The sequence below is a fragment of the Urocitellus parryii genome, chromosome 9, assembly GCF_045843805.1.
Source record: "Urocitellus parryii isolate mUroPar1 chromosome 9, mUroPar1.hap1, whole genome shotgun sequence".
In the NCBI taxonomy this organism is placed as follows: domain Eukaryota; kingdom Metazoa; phylum Chordata; class Mammalia; order Rodentia; family Sciuridae; genus Urocitellus; species Urocitellus parryii.
In genome coordinates this window covers 27,059,745-27,076,956 of record NC_135539.1, presented here as the reverse complement: position 1 = coordinate 27,076,956, position 17,212 = coordinate 27,059,745, and the positions used below count along the sequence as shown (strand labels likewise).

The window sequence follows — 17,212 nt, the reverse complement described above, 5'->3', positions numbered from 1 at the left end:
GGGCCAGGGTGGGGGCTGAGGCTCGAGACAGCTGGCCTGTGTCCCCACACTGGGCCCCGGGCCCAGCCGTAGGGGCGGGGGCCTGGCCACTCAGGACTTGGCGAGGGCCGGCCGTTTTGGCCGGGCTGCGGGGGCCCTCCCTCCTGCTTCCTCTCCTGAGGGCCGTCCTGGCAGAGGCCCCCTCGCACTTTCTGGCGGGAACGGGGCCAGCAGCGAGAGCAGCCACAGAGGGAAAGCGGGAAAGGGATGGGGAAAGTGTGTGTGTGTGTGTGTGTGTGTGTGCGCGCGCGCGCGCGCGGGCGTGAACGCGAGTGTGTGTGCAGGAGAAGGCCCTGGGTCCAGGCGGCCCCGCCGGAGGCTGCAGCGGGGCTTTCGTAATTGCCCCCTCCCGGCCCCCGCCGGCCTCCCCCGCCCGCCGCCGCCCGCCTCCGCCCGCCTCCTTCCCGCGCAGCCGACCAGGCAGCAATTACGCTTTGGGGATAAAACGAGGCGCGGAGAGCAGGCCGGGGCATTCCTCCCCGAGATGGCGATGGCGGGTCTGACGGCGGCGGCCCCGAGGCCCGGAGTCCTGCTGCTCCTGCTGGCCCTCCTCCACCCCGCGCAGCCCGGAGGTAAGGGCCCTGCCTGTTCCCACGCTGCTGCCCGCGCCCCAGGCGGCGGATGGACAGGGGGCCTGAGGGTGGACCGGCCGGCGGAGCCTCCACCCCCCGGCCTCCCAACCTCAGCCCACCGGCCTGGAAGCGCCGGCCCCGTGCGCAATGGGATCCTGTCAAACGACCCGCAGCTCAGGACGGTCCCACCTCGTGCCAGGCTCTGCTGCCCAGAGAGGGCTGCGGGGGCCCCTGCGCCACCCCGTGCGCTCTGCCGGTTGGTGCGCACCTGCGGACCAGCCGGTGTGCTGCGTGCAGCCCGCGGGGGCAGGGGACCTGGATTGGAGATCACAGTGAGCTTGTGACCTCTGCAGGTTCCTCCTTCGATGGGAAGTCCCCAGGAGGAAGGTCCAGGTCAGGTTGGTTATGGGACTGCAGATTGGAGAGCTGCTGCTGTGGTCTGTCCCCAGGGAAGGGACTCCTGAGAGTGTGTTTCACATGTGCTCATGTATGAACAAGTGTGTCAAGTGCTACATTGCACAGGTGTCCCTGTGTGCCCATGCTCAAGCTTGTCGCTGAAGCAGGGGGACTTTCTGGGGAGGTTTGAACATCCACTCCCAGGCTCACGGCTGGACAGGTGTTTGTGTACAGGGCAGGGGGCTCCAGGAGCTGCCACCCCACAGACAACTACACATGGAAGATCTGGCATGCAGATGTGTCCCCAGGTGTGGATTGTCACTGTGCATGTGACCATGAGTGTCTGCGTGCACAACTCTGTTTGTGTGAGAGACGGGGAGTCCGAGAAAGGAAAGGCAAGCTGGGGAAGGTGACCACCTTCCCACAGAGGGACAAGCCGGTGTCACAGGCTGGAGTGGACCCCAGTCTGTTGCTGGCCTATCTGGAGTGTGTCCAGACCCAGATGCTGCTGGATTTGTGGGACTGTCCACAGGGGCCAGCTGGGAGCCCAGAGGTGCCTTGGGCTACAGGAAGAGAGAGGTGCAAGATCACTGGCCATCTGCTGCGATGGCCTAGGTGGGGTCTGTTTCCATGGGAACCTCCTTGCCATGAGAGCCAGACTCTGACTGGGCAACAGGTGGGGCCCAGGGTGCCTCAGGGCTGTTTCCATCCATGAGATTGACCTACAGGGCCAGATGCCGGGACAGGAGCTTCTTGTGCAGGGTCCAGTCCTAGATGAGGCCAAGGGATGTGGGCACCAGTGGTGGTGGGGAGCAGAGAGCCAGCCCCTGAGAGCAGCATCTCTGGGCTGTCTGGGTCCCCTCCCCCAGGTGTGGCCCCCAAACACCCCTTCACCTCCTTCCCAGCCACTACCACCACCTACGAGTGGCAGTGAACCCCCCAGCTGGGAAAGACAGGAATCATTATCTCCACTTCACACATGGGAAACTGAGGCTCGGTCAGTCTCAGGCAGCCCCTGGGGGTCAGCACCAGCCAGCTCTCCACCCTGGGTCAAAGGAAGAGGGAGTTGGGATAAGGTACAGGCAACATTGGGGAGGGGGACAGAGACCTGGAGTGAGTCCTTTAAGGGCAAAGTAACCCTGTTCCTCTAGCGCTGGTGACATCATTAATCCCTCAGAGGGTATCATTTTTTACAAAGATAAATCTCCATTCTATCCCAAACTTCTGGACTGGCTGTGTTCAAATAAGGGGCTTTGTGAATGGATAAGCTCTTCTGGGGTTTGGGTGCAGAGTCAGGAGACGTCAGAAACAGATACCGCAGTCACGCACTCCCGGCACCCACCTGGATACCCTGGGGGAGCCCAGCCTCTCTGCAAGAGGAGGTTGTCACGTGTGCAAGTCCCCTAGTGGGGTCACAACAGCATTTCCTGGGAAGAATAACCCCCCTAGAAATACCCTCAGGCTTCCTCCCCATCCCCCCCCCCATTTCTGAGCCAAAGGTGGTTTGGATCGGGGCTTTCAACCCTGGCTGGGTCCGAGAGCTCCCCAGGGAAACCTTGAACAATTCCTATGCCAGGTCCCACCCAAGGATTCCTCCTCCATTTGGTCTGGAGAGGAACCTGGATGAGGGGACATTCTTTTAAGCTCCCCAGGTATCTCTGATGAGCCGCCAGAGCCAAGAAGCTCTGGCTTAGGGATGGATCCAGCTCTGTGTGTCTGCTGGGGCCTCGGCAGGAACACAAATATGCCCCCACGTGGGAGGGGACAGAGTCACCCACCGAGGACAGATTGTTTTTGAAAAACCATTGGCAACCTTTTCCTGCAAACAACAAAGCCTCGTGAGGTTTTATCTGCTCCCCAGCCGCCCCCCCCTGGACTTGGCTTGGCAGAGCCCCCTGCCAAGGCCCACGGCCGCGGCTCCCTCCCAAACAGGCTTTTCCCAGATCTTTGAACCTGGAGCCCAGGCTCCGGGCAGAAGGCCCTGCATGTGACTGGGGTCAGCTACAGGTCCCAGGCCAGCCCTTCGTCTCTCTGGCTCTCGGTTTCCCTGGCTGCAAAATGGGAAGAGACATCCCGTCTGACGTCCCCGCCTCCTAGAGCCAGTGGGAGCTACAGCCATGTCACCCCTGCCAAAAATGCCTTCAATCAGAGGACTGTGGGAATGTCCAGATGTAAAACGATATATTCTCGTATTCAGGCTGATGGATCCTTGCGGTTCCTTTCTAGGTTTAATTTCTCAGGTTGAATTCTCCCCCCAGGGAAGCAGAGGTATAAATGGCTGTGCGCTGAGAGAGGAGACAAACAGGACTCCGGGAATGGGTGGCCCAGGAGCCCCAAGAAACCCAGGAGGGCTTCCCAGTGGAAGGGTTGTTTAAGCCAGACCTTGAACGAAAGGTCCAACTTTCTTTCGAGGGGCTGTGAGTCGGGGGGCAATGGGCCTCCTCCATCCAGGGGGATCTGGCCGTGGAGCAGGAGAGACAGGGGTCCATTCAGCCTCAGCAGGAGGAAGACCCCTTCAGGTAGAGCCGAGGGGAGGGAGGGAGCTTCCGTCAGGGGAGGTTTGCAGAAGTTCCAGCCCAGGCCAGAGGCTCTTCTGATCCCTGAGAGTCGGGATCAGGATTCTTAGCTGCAAGACAAGTTCCGCCCTGGGCTGCTTCAGTAGGACAAGCCAAACCCACATAAAACAAGACGAGTGTGTTCCAGGCCGCCAGGCCAGCTGAGCGGCGGGCGAGAGGAGCCGCAGGCCCAGGAAGGCAGGAGGGAGAACAGGCCTGGGAGCCAGGGCCGGGCCTGGAGGGAGGCGCGGGCATTCTTGGCAGGAAGCGCGCTTCTGTCGAGGAGGTGGGAATGCGGGTGACCTGCTGGGCTCTGCCAGGGGCCTGCCACTTCTCCAGGGCCCTTTCTCCACTCGCGTCCCATTTTCCTCTCACCTGCCCCACGTTGGAAGAGAGACAGGGCAGAAACGGCTGCCCCAGGGTGGTCAGGGTTTGGGTGTGGGGTTTGGCCAGCCCTGTCCCAGATCTGAAATGTGGGCGTGGAGAGTGGGGAAAAGGGAAGCAGCGTCCTCCTCCGGAAAGGGCCTGGCCACAAGTCCAGCACCAGGAGAGAAGTGGGGTTCAGCCAGGCCTGGCAGCTGCACAAGTCTGAGATGGGGAGACCCCAGGGCAGATACGATGGGGTGAAACAGGTCAGACCCGGATCCATAAGCGTCCTCTCTGCCTCCCCTGCACCTGCTTCACCCATTGTTCACTGAGCACCTACTATCCACCCAACCCGAGCAGCAGAGTGGGAAGAAATGGAGATTAGAGGTCAGCGATAGTCACTTTGTTGTTGTTTTGTTTTGTTTTGATTTGATTTTTGAACAATGACTCTGGGCCAGGTACCGACAAGACACAGCCTCTTACTTGAACCCTTGCAACCGTGCAAGGCAGTGAGGATCAGCCCCACTTTGAAAAAAGGAAACTGAGGCTCAGAGAGGTTAAGTGACTTACCTGAGGTCACACGGATGGTAAGAAGCAGCAAAGTTAGGATTAGAAGCCAGGGGCTAGGGGGGAATCTGTCCTGACCCCCCTCCAGCCCCTTCCCACCCACCTCACTGTCCCCTGCTGTCTTCTCTGGAGCCTGAAGGCAGAGAAGAGGGGACAGAGGGCCACGAGGGAGGAGGGGAGAAAGTGCAGGAAGAGAGGCTGAGGCAGAGAGAGATGCATTGGGAGCTGGAGGCCAGAGCCAGAGAAGGCACCAAAGCCCCAAGGCAAGCCCTGTGTGGACTTGGCAGCCGATGACAGGGCCGCCTGCTCATTCCCAGGGGCCCAGCCCCCTGGGGCCACTCCTCCAATCCCCCAGGCTCTGGCCAGATTGCTCACACACTCCAGGACTGGACCGCGGTTCCCGGGGGGCCGCAGACCCAGTGCTGGCTTTGGCATGCTCTAGCTGAGGCTGACCAGGCTCAGGGGCCAGCTGGGACATGTCACCCGGCCCCGGAGCCAGACATCTGGCCACGGTGCCTCTCAGATGCACTGCAAATCTGCGTGGCACTGCCCCTGAGCCAGCCTGTGCTCCCCGAGACGCCCCAGCCCCCTGGGACAGGGCGGGGCTGGAGCCTTGGCCAGGTGACTGGTCGAGGTTGGGAGCGTTCTGTGATGGAGCCAGGGCCTGGTTTGAGACCCGGCTGGTTGCCATGACAACGGCTCAGGCCTAGGTCCAGGGCCAGCATGCCAGTATCCTCCAGGACAGCTTCACTGGTCCATGGGGACTGTACTCGTGACCTTGGCCAGGGAATTAGCTGTGCCTTAAGAAACTATTCACTTTGCTCATTCATGATGTCTCCCTCCGGGACCCGGCGCCTCCCTAAACAGCCCTGTGTCAGATGGCCAGGACTCCACCCCAATATTGTGGCCCAGTGGTTCGAGACGCTGACCTCACGCCATCCTATCAGGGTGGGAATGGCCACGATCTTGCTGGCAGCCACTGCAGCCAGCTCTGCCCTCCCACAGCTCTGGCTCTGACCCGGGCTGCTCAGTGCAGGAGGGAACTGTCTGCCCAGCACCCAGTCCCAGCCCCACGCAGAGCCCTCTGCCCCTAAGGAGATCAGGTAGCACCACATCACATATTCTCCGAGGCGGGGTCTGGGTTGAGCCCAGGCCCCATCTTGTTTCAGCTGCGTGACCCCAGACACATCCCTTAACCTCTCTGAGCCCAACTTCACATCTGTTAAATCCCTGAGAGTGATCCCCGCCCTTCCAGCCTCCCAGGGGCTACTTTGAGAAGCGAGAATTTGAAAATGTAAACAGAACCTACTTTGTCAACAAAACCATTACCCTTCTCCATGTTTATCCATGTCACCAAAATTTTATGAGTTCTGACTGATGAAAGACTCTACCTCCTTCCTTCCAGGGGTCCCGGGGGCTGTTCCTGGTGGAGTTCCTGGAGGAGTCTATTATCCAGGTAGGACACTCAGCAGCCACGCACCCAGGCGGGCAGAGGGGATGGAGATGCTCAGAAGAGATGGCATGTTTTGTCACTGCAAGAACATTAGCATGCCTACCCCTGGGGACCCACCAGTCAGCCCCTTGGGAGTGCAGCTAACACGGCCCTGATTGACAGCTGCAAAGAGCATAAATATTCTGAAGGATAAAACCCGGCTCTTGGGGAGGAGGGCACGGGCACACATTCCTACCTTAGGTTTCACCGTCTCCTAACCCTGAACCCTGCTCTTGGCCACCCATTCGAGGCAAATAATTGTAAAGAACAGAAAAACCGCACCTCACAGGAGCAGTCTTTGCAGAAATCTGCACAGCGCACCACCTATCTGATTGGCGGGTGTGATTAACTCAACCACTCAGGCCCCAGGGCGACGTGTAGTGTGGGTCCCGGGCCAGGTGCCGATGAGGACTGTGAGTCCCCGAGAGAGAATGGGCAGGATGTTGGGACAATGGTACTAGGGAAGGGGGACTTTTTTCCCTCTATTAATCTAGGGGGAAACATAATGTTTTTAAGTCAATAAAAAAAAATTGAAAGGAGCCTTTTCAATACTGGAAAGGTAGGTGGGCGTTCAGAACCAGAGGAAGCCTGGCAGGACCCCAGGGCACACACTGGCCCCAGGATATTGACCCAGGGAGGAGAAACGGAGGGTCACAGAGGTTGACCTGCCCGAGGTCACGCAGCCGGGCAGAGGTCGGCAGGAGGAGGGATGGAGAGCGGTGTCTCTGGAGGATGCTGATGGTTTTCTCTCTCTCTCTCTCCTCACAGGGGCTGGTCTCGGAGGCCTGGGAGGAGGAGGTGAGACCACAGACCAGTGGGTGGGGGGGTCCTTTGACCACACTCACCCTCGGGGCCCAGATCCAGGTGTCAAGGTCCCAGATTGAGTGTCCCGTGGGAAGACACCTGTCTGAGAACCGAGCCCCCAGACCTCTCCAGCCCTTCCCCGGGCTCTTCCCTGGGCCCCGAACGACCCTCAGACCTCCATCCTCGCTCTCCCGGGGGTGGGGGTAACTGGTAAGACGCAGGCTGGGGCCCTCTTCACCCCCATCTCCTCTCTCTGCAGCTCTGGGGCCTGGAGGCAAACCACCCAAACCAGGTAAGAAAAGAGTAGAGGCTCAGAGTCCTCAGGAAAGGCCGAGAGGCCGGGGAGGGCTGACTCATGGCACTGGGGGGCGGGAAGGGGAGGGGAGGGCAGCAGCAGGGTCCTCCTTTGGTAACAGGTGCCCAGCTCTATCCTGTAAGTGCCCACACATCCAGCTCCCCAGAGACAGCCCTCTGCTCAGGGCCTCAGAAACAGCCCCAGCGCTGGAGCCCGAATTAGAGATTGAGGTCCCAGTGGCCACCAAGCCTGTCAAACAGCGCTGCAGGAGCAGGCGCAGACGAGGGCCCCAGACTCCACCTGCTCGGCCTTCAGACCCTTGATCCCAAACTAACCCCTGTCTAATCCCAGGTCGAGACCCCCGATAGGCCTGAGCTGGATGCCGGTCTGACCCCTCATCCTGACCCCTGACCAAGTCCCAGGCTGAACCCTGACCCTCACCCCAGACGCTAAAGTGGACCTCCCTTCCGGCCCCAGGCCCCGTCCAGCTGGGTCCAAACTGGGGAGCTTTCCAGTAGGAAGGCGGGGTAGGTCTGTCCAGGCCTCACCCCCGGGGGCTCAGATCTGCCCCCGAGGGCCACCCTCAGCTCTGGGGAATTCACCCCAAGGGGATGTCTCTTGGGGACTCTGGGGGATGAGGAGCAGGTGGAGGCCACAGTGTCTCCACCCAGATTTATGGCCCCTGGTGTGAGATGCTGCACATGTGGCCTTGGCGTCCCCACCCTGCGCCATGCGGCCCTGGCTCTGAAGCCCCAGGCTCCAGGACACAGCTTGGCTGCCCAACAGCTCTTACGCAACCCTGGCGGCCCCTGATCCAAGCAGAGATGGATCCACAGGCTCCCCTTCCTAAAAGCCCATCTGCCTTGTGAAACCCCGGGGCGGGGGCCAGCGGGAGAAGCAGAGGGGTGTGTGGGCAAGAGGGACCCTGGGGTCTGAGGGGTCTGCCAGGCCAGAGACCGGGCCCGCTGCTTCCCCCTGCTTGAACCCCATCCTGTCTTCCTGGAGCGTGAGGGCTCTTAGCAGGGTCTTGGGAGGCGGAGAGAATACAGGGATGGCCAGACGAGCCGTGGTATGGAGAGAGGACTGTGCACAGCATAGAAGGCCCAGGTGTGGAGCTCACACCTGCAAAGACAGAGGGTGCATTCACTGATTGACCCCATAGACAGTGGAGGAACCAGGCCAGGTTGTCATTAAGTAATGGAGGGAAGACTGAGGTACCTGGGTGCAGTCTCCCGATGGATCGTAGCTCAAGTGAAGCTTCTACGGATGAAAGACTTAGGTTAGACTTCCAAAAGAACGTCCAACTCAGGCCAAATGAATAGACCAAAAGGAAAGTCAGGATATCTCCTTTGGAAGCCAAGAGCACTGTCTGGAGGAGGAGGGCTGGATTCCATGACCTCCCTAAGGTCACCTTTCAGCCCCAGGATTTAGGGCTACAAAGGCTTTGGCAGAGCCACTGTGGCTACCCGAACGAAGCTCCCTACATCCGGGCTGGGGGGACGTCCGGGCCTGCCCAGGCAGGACGAGATGGGTCACAGGCAGCGCATGTCATGCTTGGGAACAATTAATCCCTTGGTGATAGAGGGTGGGTGGCCTGGCAGCTGCTCCTACACGTGGGCCCCGCAGGCTGTCCCCGCCCTGGTTCAGGCTCAGCGGGGGACCAGGCAGCTGGGAGCCTGCACTGCCCACGCCCGAGCTCTAGCTGGAGGACAGCTGCCCACCCAGGGGGGGGGGGCAAGGACAGGACCCGCTGGGAGCACCCCTGGGCGCGCTGGTTCCCAGGAGGCAAGGAGCGTTAGGGCCACCTGCAGATGGGGAAGCTGAGGCTCAGAGAGGGAGGGGAAGTGACTCGCTCCTCCACACAGAGCCGCAGGGGCAGGAGGATCTGAACCAGAACTTTCTGACTCCAGAAATAAAAGTTGTTGGGCTGGGGGCTGGGAGGGTGGGCTCTGGGCCGTGCTCAGCCCCTCCCCTTTCTCCTCTCCAGGTGCAGGACTCCTGGGGGCATTTGGAGCAGGTGAGTCCAGGGAAGGGCACACACAGAGGTGGAGCTGGCCCCAGGGGGAGAGCATTCTGGGGGACCATGGGAGAAGGACAGATGATGCACAGGGGCTGTCTGTCCCCAGGCCTGACCCCACCCCTGCCCCAGCCTCTCCTTAATTCCACTCTGGTCCCATCTCTTCCTTCCAGCCCCTGTGGACAGGAAAGATCTGAGCATGTCCCCTGCCCCTGGGAGCTCAGGAAACAGACCTGGCTTGGGGACAGCCACTGCCAGAACCAGGAAGGTTTGGGGACAGCCACTGCCCAATGCCAGGAGGTTCACCAGGCAGCCCAGGCCCTGTCTGTCCACCTTCAGGGGCAGTTACAGTCCCATGTTACAGAGGGACAGCCTGAGCTTCCCAAGGCCCAGGCCACGCAATTAAGAAGTGAGTGGGGCCAGGCACAGTGGTGCCACCTGTAATCCCAGCGGCTCAGGAGGCTGAAGCAGGAGGATCGAAAGTTTGAGTCCAGCCTCAGCAACTTAGTGAGGCCATAAGCAACCTAGTGAGACCCTGTGTCAAAATAAAAAATAAAAAGGGCTGGGTTTGTGGCTTGGTGGTTAAGCACCCCAGGTTCAATCTTCAGTACCAGGAAGAAAGAAAGAGAAAGAGAGAGAGAGAGAGAGAGAGAGAGAGAGAGAGAGAGAAAGGAAGGAGTGGGCAGGGCTGGTTAGAAGAGAGACCACACCCAGCGGGAGCCACTAGTCTCCCCCAGGGTTCAGCAGGCCCGGTGCTGGAGGTCCCTGGAGAGTGTTCCCCCGGGGCCTGGACCCTGGCAGCCAGGACTGGTGCTCGCAGGAGAGATTCTCATAATTGGAAACAAACCTGTGTAGCTGTAAACTCCAGCCCGACTGCCCATTGTCCCAGCCAAGGCCGAGGAATGTCCCCTGGGAGGGGCAATGGGGCCCAGATGTGGGGAGGAGAGTGCCAGGGACCCATCTGGCTCTAGCCACGAGGCTCCTGGACTTCAGGGCAGGCTGGACGGAAGGACAGATGATGGGGACAGACCCAGGTGAAGTCAGAGGCACCTGCGAGGAAGAGGGCAGGCCCAGGTGGGGCCCCTGGCTTGGCTGAGGCCTAGCCTGCAGCCCGTGCCCAGCTCTGGCCCTGCAGGAAGCCCGGCTGCCTCTAGTTGGCTGTTAGGGGCACAGCCCTTCCCAGGTCGCCGGGGGCTTCAGCACAATCCTATCTACACAGCGTAGCACATGGTCACTCAAGGGTGGCTACCCTTTTAGCAGAATCACGCAACATACCAAAGGCCTAAGGAGCAGCTTAGAGGCCAGAGTTGTGACCTGCTCGTCACAGCGCTGCCAGGGTCCTGCCCCCACTCTGGGAGACCCTTCTCCCCTTGGGCCAGGGCTGGTGCCCACACACCACCCTCCTCTCATCTGCTGTCTTTCTCCTGCAGGTCCTGGAGGGCTTGCGGGCGCTGGCCCCGGGGCAGGTGAGTGTGGACACCACACGAGATGCCCGACGGGGACTGGTGACTCGGCCCAGTGGGGACTGAGGCTGAGATCACTTGCTTCGAGCAGCCATGTGGGGCAGGAGGGGGTCCCAGCTGGGTGAGGGGACTATCACAAGGTAGTGATGAGGACCAGATGGAGGCTGCCCAGGGCATCAGCTCCCCAGGGCACTTGGGAAGGCATGGGGGGTGCTTGGCCCAAAAGATCCTGCCCAGTGGAGCCGGGGCTCCCCTGGCCCCAACACAGGGTCCAGTCCTCCTGAGCGGCCGTGGCTTCCTGGCTGAGGTCTTGTAGGGAGTAGAGGGGCCTCAGTTGAGCTTCCTGAGTGGGCAGGGCCGGCGGGCTGGGGCTGGGCAGTTTCCAGGGTGCCGTGCCCAGGACCTCACCCTGTCCTCTCCTCCGCAGGGCTGGGAGCCTTCCCTGCGGGTGCCTTCCCTGGGGGCGTGGTGCCAGGTGGAGCTGCTGGTGCTGCTGCAGCCTATAAGGCTGCCAAGGCTGGTGAGTGGGACCCTCCAGGATGGGCCATCAGCCCCTGGCTTCCCTGGGCTCCACTTCTTGCCCAGGGGCCTGCGAGGCGGATGGGCAGGATCCTCATCTCCAACCTGTGGAGGCTCGGGAGGCAGCCAGGGGGGTTAGTGGCAGGGCCGGAGCTCCAGGGCCTCTGCCTTCTGCCGTCCCTCGAGTGACCCCTCCACCTGGCCCTGCAGGTGCTGGGCTCGGAGGCGTCGGTGGAGTTGGCGGGGTTGGTGGCGTTGGCGGAGTCGGTGGCTTAGGAGTGTCCACAGGTGAGGTGGCTGACCTGAGTTCCCTGGGTGAAGCCAGCGGGCCGTAAAACCAACCCTCACGTGCCTCCTGCCGTGCCAGGTGCCGTGGTCCCTCAGGTCGGAGCTGGAGTCGGCGTCGGAGCTGGAGCAAAGCCAGGGAAAGTGCCCGGTGAGTGTGGAGTCCCCGGGGCTGGAGGGCAGAGGTCAGGGAGGGACAGAGCCCCTTCCCCATTGTGCTTGGGGAGAAGTGGCAGGGCCTGGCCGCAGCAGGGCGGGGGAGATGGCCAGGTCAACAGCATGGGACCTGCTTCTGTGGAACGGGGCAGAGGGCCCCCCTGGCCCTTCTAGGAACTTGAAGCAGAAAATTGCTTCAGAGACAAGCTTATGGCAGGCTCTTGGGGGACCATGTGGACACTGAGGCTCAGCATCGAGAGTCAGAGTGGGAGGGGCTGTGGCTGGTCCCCGCAGAGCCAGGGTGACATCCTCTGACTCTTCATCTGGTACTCATTCCACCTCACCAAGCCCTGTAGGAAGTGACTTGAGGTTCAACAAAAGGCTGCCTGTCCACTCAGCAGGGAGGGGACATCTGGAAGCTGTTAGCCAGAGGTGGGCTGGCTCCAGGAGACAGACAGAAATCCATGCACGGGAGGGTCAGCAGATGACTTCCGAGAGTCGTAGGAGGAGGGACGCTGACACCCGATGTCTGTCCCCGGCTCCCGCAGTGGGCACAGGGCTGCTCGTTGGGATCCCTGGAGCTGCCTGGGGGGGGGGGGGGATTGGTGGAGTCCCTGGACTCTGAGCTGCTGCTCATGGTACCTCCTTCTCTTCCTGCCTCCAGGTGTGGGGCTCCCAGGTGTATACCCAGGTGGCGTGCTCCCCGGCACAGGTGAGGACCAGAAAGCAAAGGGAAACTTCTAGAAAGAAAGCAGCCCCCATCAGCCTCCCCAAAACCCCACCCCCACAGGCAGAGGCCGGCAGAGGCCTTGGGTCCTGGGCAGTGGCTGTTTCCTTAAGTGTCAGAGCTCCGGCTAGTGAACAGAGGTCCCTGGCACTAAGCATCAGCCTCCCTGGCCCCACCCAAGCCCTGACCCCAGGCCCCAACCCTCCTCACAGCCCAGGCAGGCCCCCAGGGGTAGACCGAGACCCCAGTGTAGCCAGCTGTGTCCTCAAAGTCGTGAGTCACCAGGGGGCCTGCCCAGCAGGTCTGCCCTGCAGGAGACCCCGAAAAGCCACCCCCACCCCCTTTCCCTGCCAGGGCCTGCCACTCCACCCAACATGTGACCTCCTGAAATCCCCCAAAAGCCCAGATCCAGGCGATTCTGTGGGATTTGCTGACAGAGTGGCCCCCACCTCCTCGGGGTCAGGTCAGGCAGCCCAGCCCCAGGGCAGGAGGGAGAGGAAGGAGACCCTGGCACTCAGTCCCAGGCCACCGCCAGGAGGCTGCTCTGCGCACACACAGCCACTTTGCCCCGACTCTGGCGCTCCGTGCTTCTCCCCCGAGGGTGGGCAAGGTGGATTTGTGATGAAGTCCACTCAGGCCTGAGGCCACGTGACTGCAAAATAGGGTGAAAGCTGGGACCTTCTGACCTTGGGCCGGGAAGGGGAGGAAAGTGCCCAGCAACAGGTCCCCGTGAGCCATGCCCATCACAAACAGATCCACCCAGAGACCCGAGGCAGGAGAGGGGCCAAGGAGGGCCTTCTGCCATAGCCATAGTCCTCTTTGCCCTGCAGGAGCTCGGTTCCCTGGAGTGGGGGTGCTCCCTGGGGTGCCCACCGGAGCAGGAGTCAAGGCCAAGGCCCCAGGTATGCAGCCGGCTGGGCTGGGCCCCTGGGGGAGGCTCTGCACCCACTTGCAGGCTCCTGGGGGCTGGACGGTGGGTTATGGGGAGATCCGGGGCCTACTCAGGGTCCTCTGGAGGGCATTCTTGTGCCCAGCCCTGGACTTGCAGTCCAGGAAGGGCAGCCCGCTGCTCAGAAATCCCAGACCATGCGCAAGGACTGGACGAGCTGCGAGGTCTGGGTACAACTGGCCCCTGCCGGAGTCTGCCCACCCCTCTGTGCTGCCTGGCCAACGTTGTCCCCGGGCCCTGTGCCCATGGTGCCAGGGCTGCCGTGACAGGATTTTGTCATTGCAGGTGGAGGTGGAGCTTTTGCCGGAATCCCAGGTGAGACAGGGCTGACTGTCTCAGGCCAGGGGGAGGACAGGCAGGTGGCCAGCTGGGCAGGGGCTCTGGCCCTGGGAGGAGCTGGGTACCCAGCATCTATCCAGACCTGGGAGTTCCCTCATGGCTCCCACTCGGGCCCTGAGCTGACTTCAGCACAAAGGGACACCGATCCCAGGCCTGTTCCCTCCCCCAACCCATCTGCACAGAGCCCCAAACTGCCAAACCCAGCCCCCTTCAAGGAGGGCAAGACTATCAGCTCCAGCAGGGGTCCAAGACCCCCGGGGGATCCTGCAGTTCCCCAGAAAGTGGCCTGTTGAACTGCTGCTGTCTGAGCAGGAAGCGGCGTCCAAGGGGCTGCTGGCCCAGGGAGCTGGGCCCTGATTTTGCTTTCGGTTTCCACAGGGGTCGGGCCCTTTGGGGGCCAGCAGCCTGGGGTCCCACTTGGGTACCCCATCAAGGCACCCAAGCTCCCAGGTGAGTCTGGGGGGCTTCAGGAGGAAGGACTTGCTGAGACTCAGCCTAGGGGGACACAGATGTCCTGGGGTGGGACGGTGGGGACTGGTATTGAAGTCACTTCTGGTCACCAGTCAAAGAAAACCTGGAGAAACCCAGCCACAGACATTAGGCACACGTCCCTGTGCATGAGTGCGCACGTACACAGAGACCCAAAGCTCTGAGGGAGAGCCACTGTGTCGACGGTATTGGACACCATGGGAAAGAACCCTCCACCATCAAGTCACCCGCAGGGCCACCCCCCACCTCAGCTATTAGCCCATGGGATTCTTCCCGTAGAGAGGGACCCAAGGACGATGCTCAGAACTCAGGGCCAGGTGGGCCCTGGACTTGCAGGGGGAAGAATGTCCCGTCAGACCCAGGGGGAGGGGGTCCTCCCTCCTCCACCTAGGGCTCTTGGGGGAGGGTGGTCTGTCCACCCAGGGGGGCAGCCCTGGAGCCCACCCTGCTCTCTCCTCAGGTGGCTACGGACTGCCCTACGCCAACGGGAAAGCGCCCTTCAGTGAGTCCGCCCTTGTGGGCCTTAGGGGCCCAGAGAGGGTGCCTCCACCCCAGCCCTGGGCAGCAGGATGGACTGTTGGAACGGGGGTCTCCAAAGGACACAGCACGAAATGTGGCCTTGGCCTGGTCCTCGCTCCGGGCCTCTCCCTCTCGTGAGGCCTCCAAGAGCCTGTCCTCTTCTCTGTCCTCTTCTGTGCAGTGGGAATCCCAGGGCCACGTGCCCATTTGTATTTGTTCTCACTCCTGCTGGGGATGACACAGGGACACTCAGGGCAGCAGGGCCCTGCAGGGAAGGGCAGGGGCAGCAGAGGTGGCCAAGTCTGCTTGGGTAAAGGTGACGCCAACCCTCTCCTCTGACAGGCTATGGACCTGGAGGAGTGGCTGGTGCCGCGGGCAAGGCTGGCTACCCAACGGGGACAGGTGAGGCAGCCTGGTCACTCCCAGGCAAAGGGGCCCTAGTCACGGTGACTGGCAAGTGTCCCTCCAGCCCTGCGAGCTCTGCCTGCCGCAAAGCCCCTCCTCACCCCTGTGTCCGAGGGTGGGTCATCCTGCGGCTGGAAGCAGGTGGGCACCATTCTCAGACTCTCCCCTCTGACCCTGTCCTCCCCCAGGAGTGGGCCCCCAGGCGGCCGCAGCGGCAGCAGCTAAGGCAGCAAAGTATGGTAAGCACCTCTGGGGTCCTCAGCCACCCCCAACCCACCCACAGCACCCCCTTACAGTTGATAACTGCCTCACATCTGATCCAGTGGCCCCCATCCCTCCCTCCATCCATCCCTCCCTCCCTCCATCCATCCATCCATCCATCCTTCTATCCATCCATCCATCTCTCCCACTCCTGTCCCTCCCCACCCAGCCCTCCACCTTCCCCCCTCCCTCCCTACATCCACCTCTATGTCCCTTCCCCCATCTGTCCCTCTGTCCCTCCACCCATCCATCTCAGAGGTGGGGGCAGCGGGTGGTAGCTTAATGGAGGAGGTTGGCCTTCTCGTGGGAGCTGAATGGAGAAGAGGGACACATTGTTCCTACCTGGGGCACATCGGGGAGGCTTCCCAGAGAAAGTGATGTTTGACTCCAGCCTCACACTTTATGAGGAGCCTGCCTCAAGGTTGAAAGAGGCAGGAGGAGCATGAGCAGGGCGGGGGGTGGGGGTGCCTTGGTGGTCAGAAAGACCGTTTGAGGTGGGACCTACACAAGCATTTTTAAAACTTAATGGTTTCGCATCCATTTAATGCATACCATAAAACCTTAACGCGTTCATCAAGCCCGGATCTCTTGGATGGCGTTGCCGCAGTATGGCGCGGACATCCCATTCCCATGCCATGGGCAGGGTGGGCAACTGTCCCCTGACAAAGAAACCCTCAGTTCAGGGTCAGACCACAAGGGCTGAAGTCCCCTCCTCTGTCCCCAGCCCCGGGGAGCCCTTCCTGTTTCTAGGGTGGGTCAGAAGATGTCTCCCACCAGCCTGAGGGACAAGAATGTGGGGAGGGGGACCTGCCCTTGGGGGCCCCACAGGCCCCCCTCAGGCCCCAGAGGCCAGCAGGGGCTGGTGGGGACGACTGGAATGCGGGAGCGGAGAGCGGGCAGGAAGGGGCTGCCAGGGCCGGGCGGCCAGGCACTTGGATGACGAACTTGGCCGGGTCTTCGGAACACAGGGAAAGGAAGCCTCGAACATTCCTTTGGGGGCCCCTCTGGCCCAGGGAGCAGCGGCTTGTGGTTTCTCAGTATGTGGCAGTGATTAGGGCTGGATCTGTCCGGAAACGTCCAACTCCCTTAATGAGCGTGTGGAAAGGGACCCACTGGGCTTCAGGAGCCGAGGCAGGGCCCCCGCAGCATATCCCAAGGCGCCAGGGCCGAGTCCCCGGTGGAATGGTGCTGGTTCCAATGCCAGCCTCCTGGAGACCTTCCTGTGCGGCCCCAGGGGGACCCTGAGGAGCCACACGCACTGTCCCTGTCCCACCAGGTGCTGGAGGAGCTGGTGTCATCCCTGGTGTCGGAGGTGGTGGCATTCCTGGTGGGGCTGGTGCGATTCCTGGGATTGGAGGCATTGCAGGTACTGTCAGGTCCAGCAGGGCTGCAGGTGGCCTTGAGCGGCCACAGGCAAAGGACCTCACCCTCTGTGGCTGTCCTTCCAGGGGCCGGGACTCCTGCGGCTGCTGCTGCTGCTGCAAAGGCAGCCGCCAAGGCTGCGAAGTATGGTGAGTGACCCCGGATGGCAGGTCCAGGGCACAGGGCCTGCCCCGGTCTCCTTGTGGGCTCTGGAGACCCAGTCCTGGGTAGCTGGAGGGATTTGCCTGTGTCCACCTGGGGAGCCTCCTTCTCCCCTCCCACTCCTTGAACTTGCCCATTCTGGTCACTGCACCTGGGATGCCATCTCCTTGTTCTCTGTGAATTGAACGCATAAGGGGCCCTGGGGAGCACTGGCTCCTCCCCACCCATCCCCACACTGCCCCCATGCCCCAGGGCTGTTCAATGGCCGAGGTGCCCACAGGTGGTAGTTCTGATCTTGCTCTAGAAATTAATCATGCTCTTCCCAGCCGCAGACCCAATCCTGCTAGTCCTTCAGGCTCCCAGAGTTCCTCCGGACCTCTGAAGAGCTGGATCCATGCAGAGCAGATGCCAACCCACCTGAGCAATTCTTCACTCAGACCCTTACCCTTTAATTCCCCTAGACCCCTGCTCTT

General features: G+C 61.5%; 1 protein-coding gene across 4 annotated transcripts in view; it reads left to right on the top strand.

Annotated features, from left to right (window-relative positions):
- The first annotated feature begins 457 nt into the window (after positions 1-457).
- Positions 458-17,212, top strand: part of Eln (elastin) — a 28,554-nt gene continuing 11,799 nt past the window's right edge. For all 4 annotated transcript variants that reach the window (XM_026396940.2, XM_026396939.2, XM_026396938.2 and 1 more), the window contains exons 1-18: positions 458-611; positions 5,901-5,951; positions 6,756-6,785; positions 7,051-7,083; positions 9,074-9,103; positions 10,534-10,569; positions 10,994-11,086; positions 11,296-11,373; positions 11,453-11,521; positions 12,191-12,238; positions 13,084-13,155; positions 13,488-13,517; positions 13,920-13,991; positions 14,491-14,532; positions 14,892-14,951; positions 15,143-15,193; positions 16,492-16,581; positions 16,664-16,726. In XM_026396940.2, the coding sequence (XP_026252725.2) occupies positions 524-611; positions 5,901-5,951; positions 6,756-6,785; positions 7,051-7,083; positions 9,074-9,103; positions 10,534-10,569; positions 10,994-11,086; positions 11,296-11,373; positions 11,453-11,521; positions 12,191-12,238; positions 13,084-13,155; positions 13,488-13,517; positions 13,920-13,991; positions 14,491-14,532; positions 14,892-14,951; positions 15,143-15,193; positions 16,492-16,581; positions 16,664-16,726 (1,036 nt within the window). In that variant the 5' untranslated portion in view covers positions 458-523. The remainder of the gene's footprint in view (positions 612-5,900; positions 5,952-6,755; positions 6,786-7,050; positions 7,084-9,073; positions 9,104-10,533; positions 10,570-10,993; positions 11,087-11,295; positions 11,374-11,452; positions 11,522-12,190; positions 12,239-13,083; positions 13,156-13,487; positions 13,518-13,919; positions 13,992-14,490; positions 14,533-14,891; positions 14,952-15,142; positions 15,194-16,491; positions 16,582-16,663; positions 16,727-17,212) is intronic.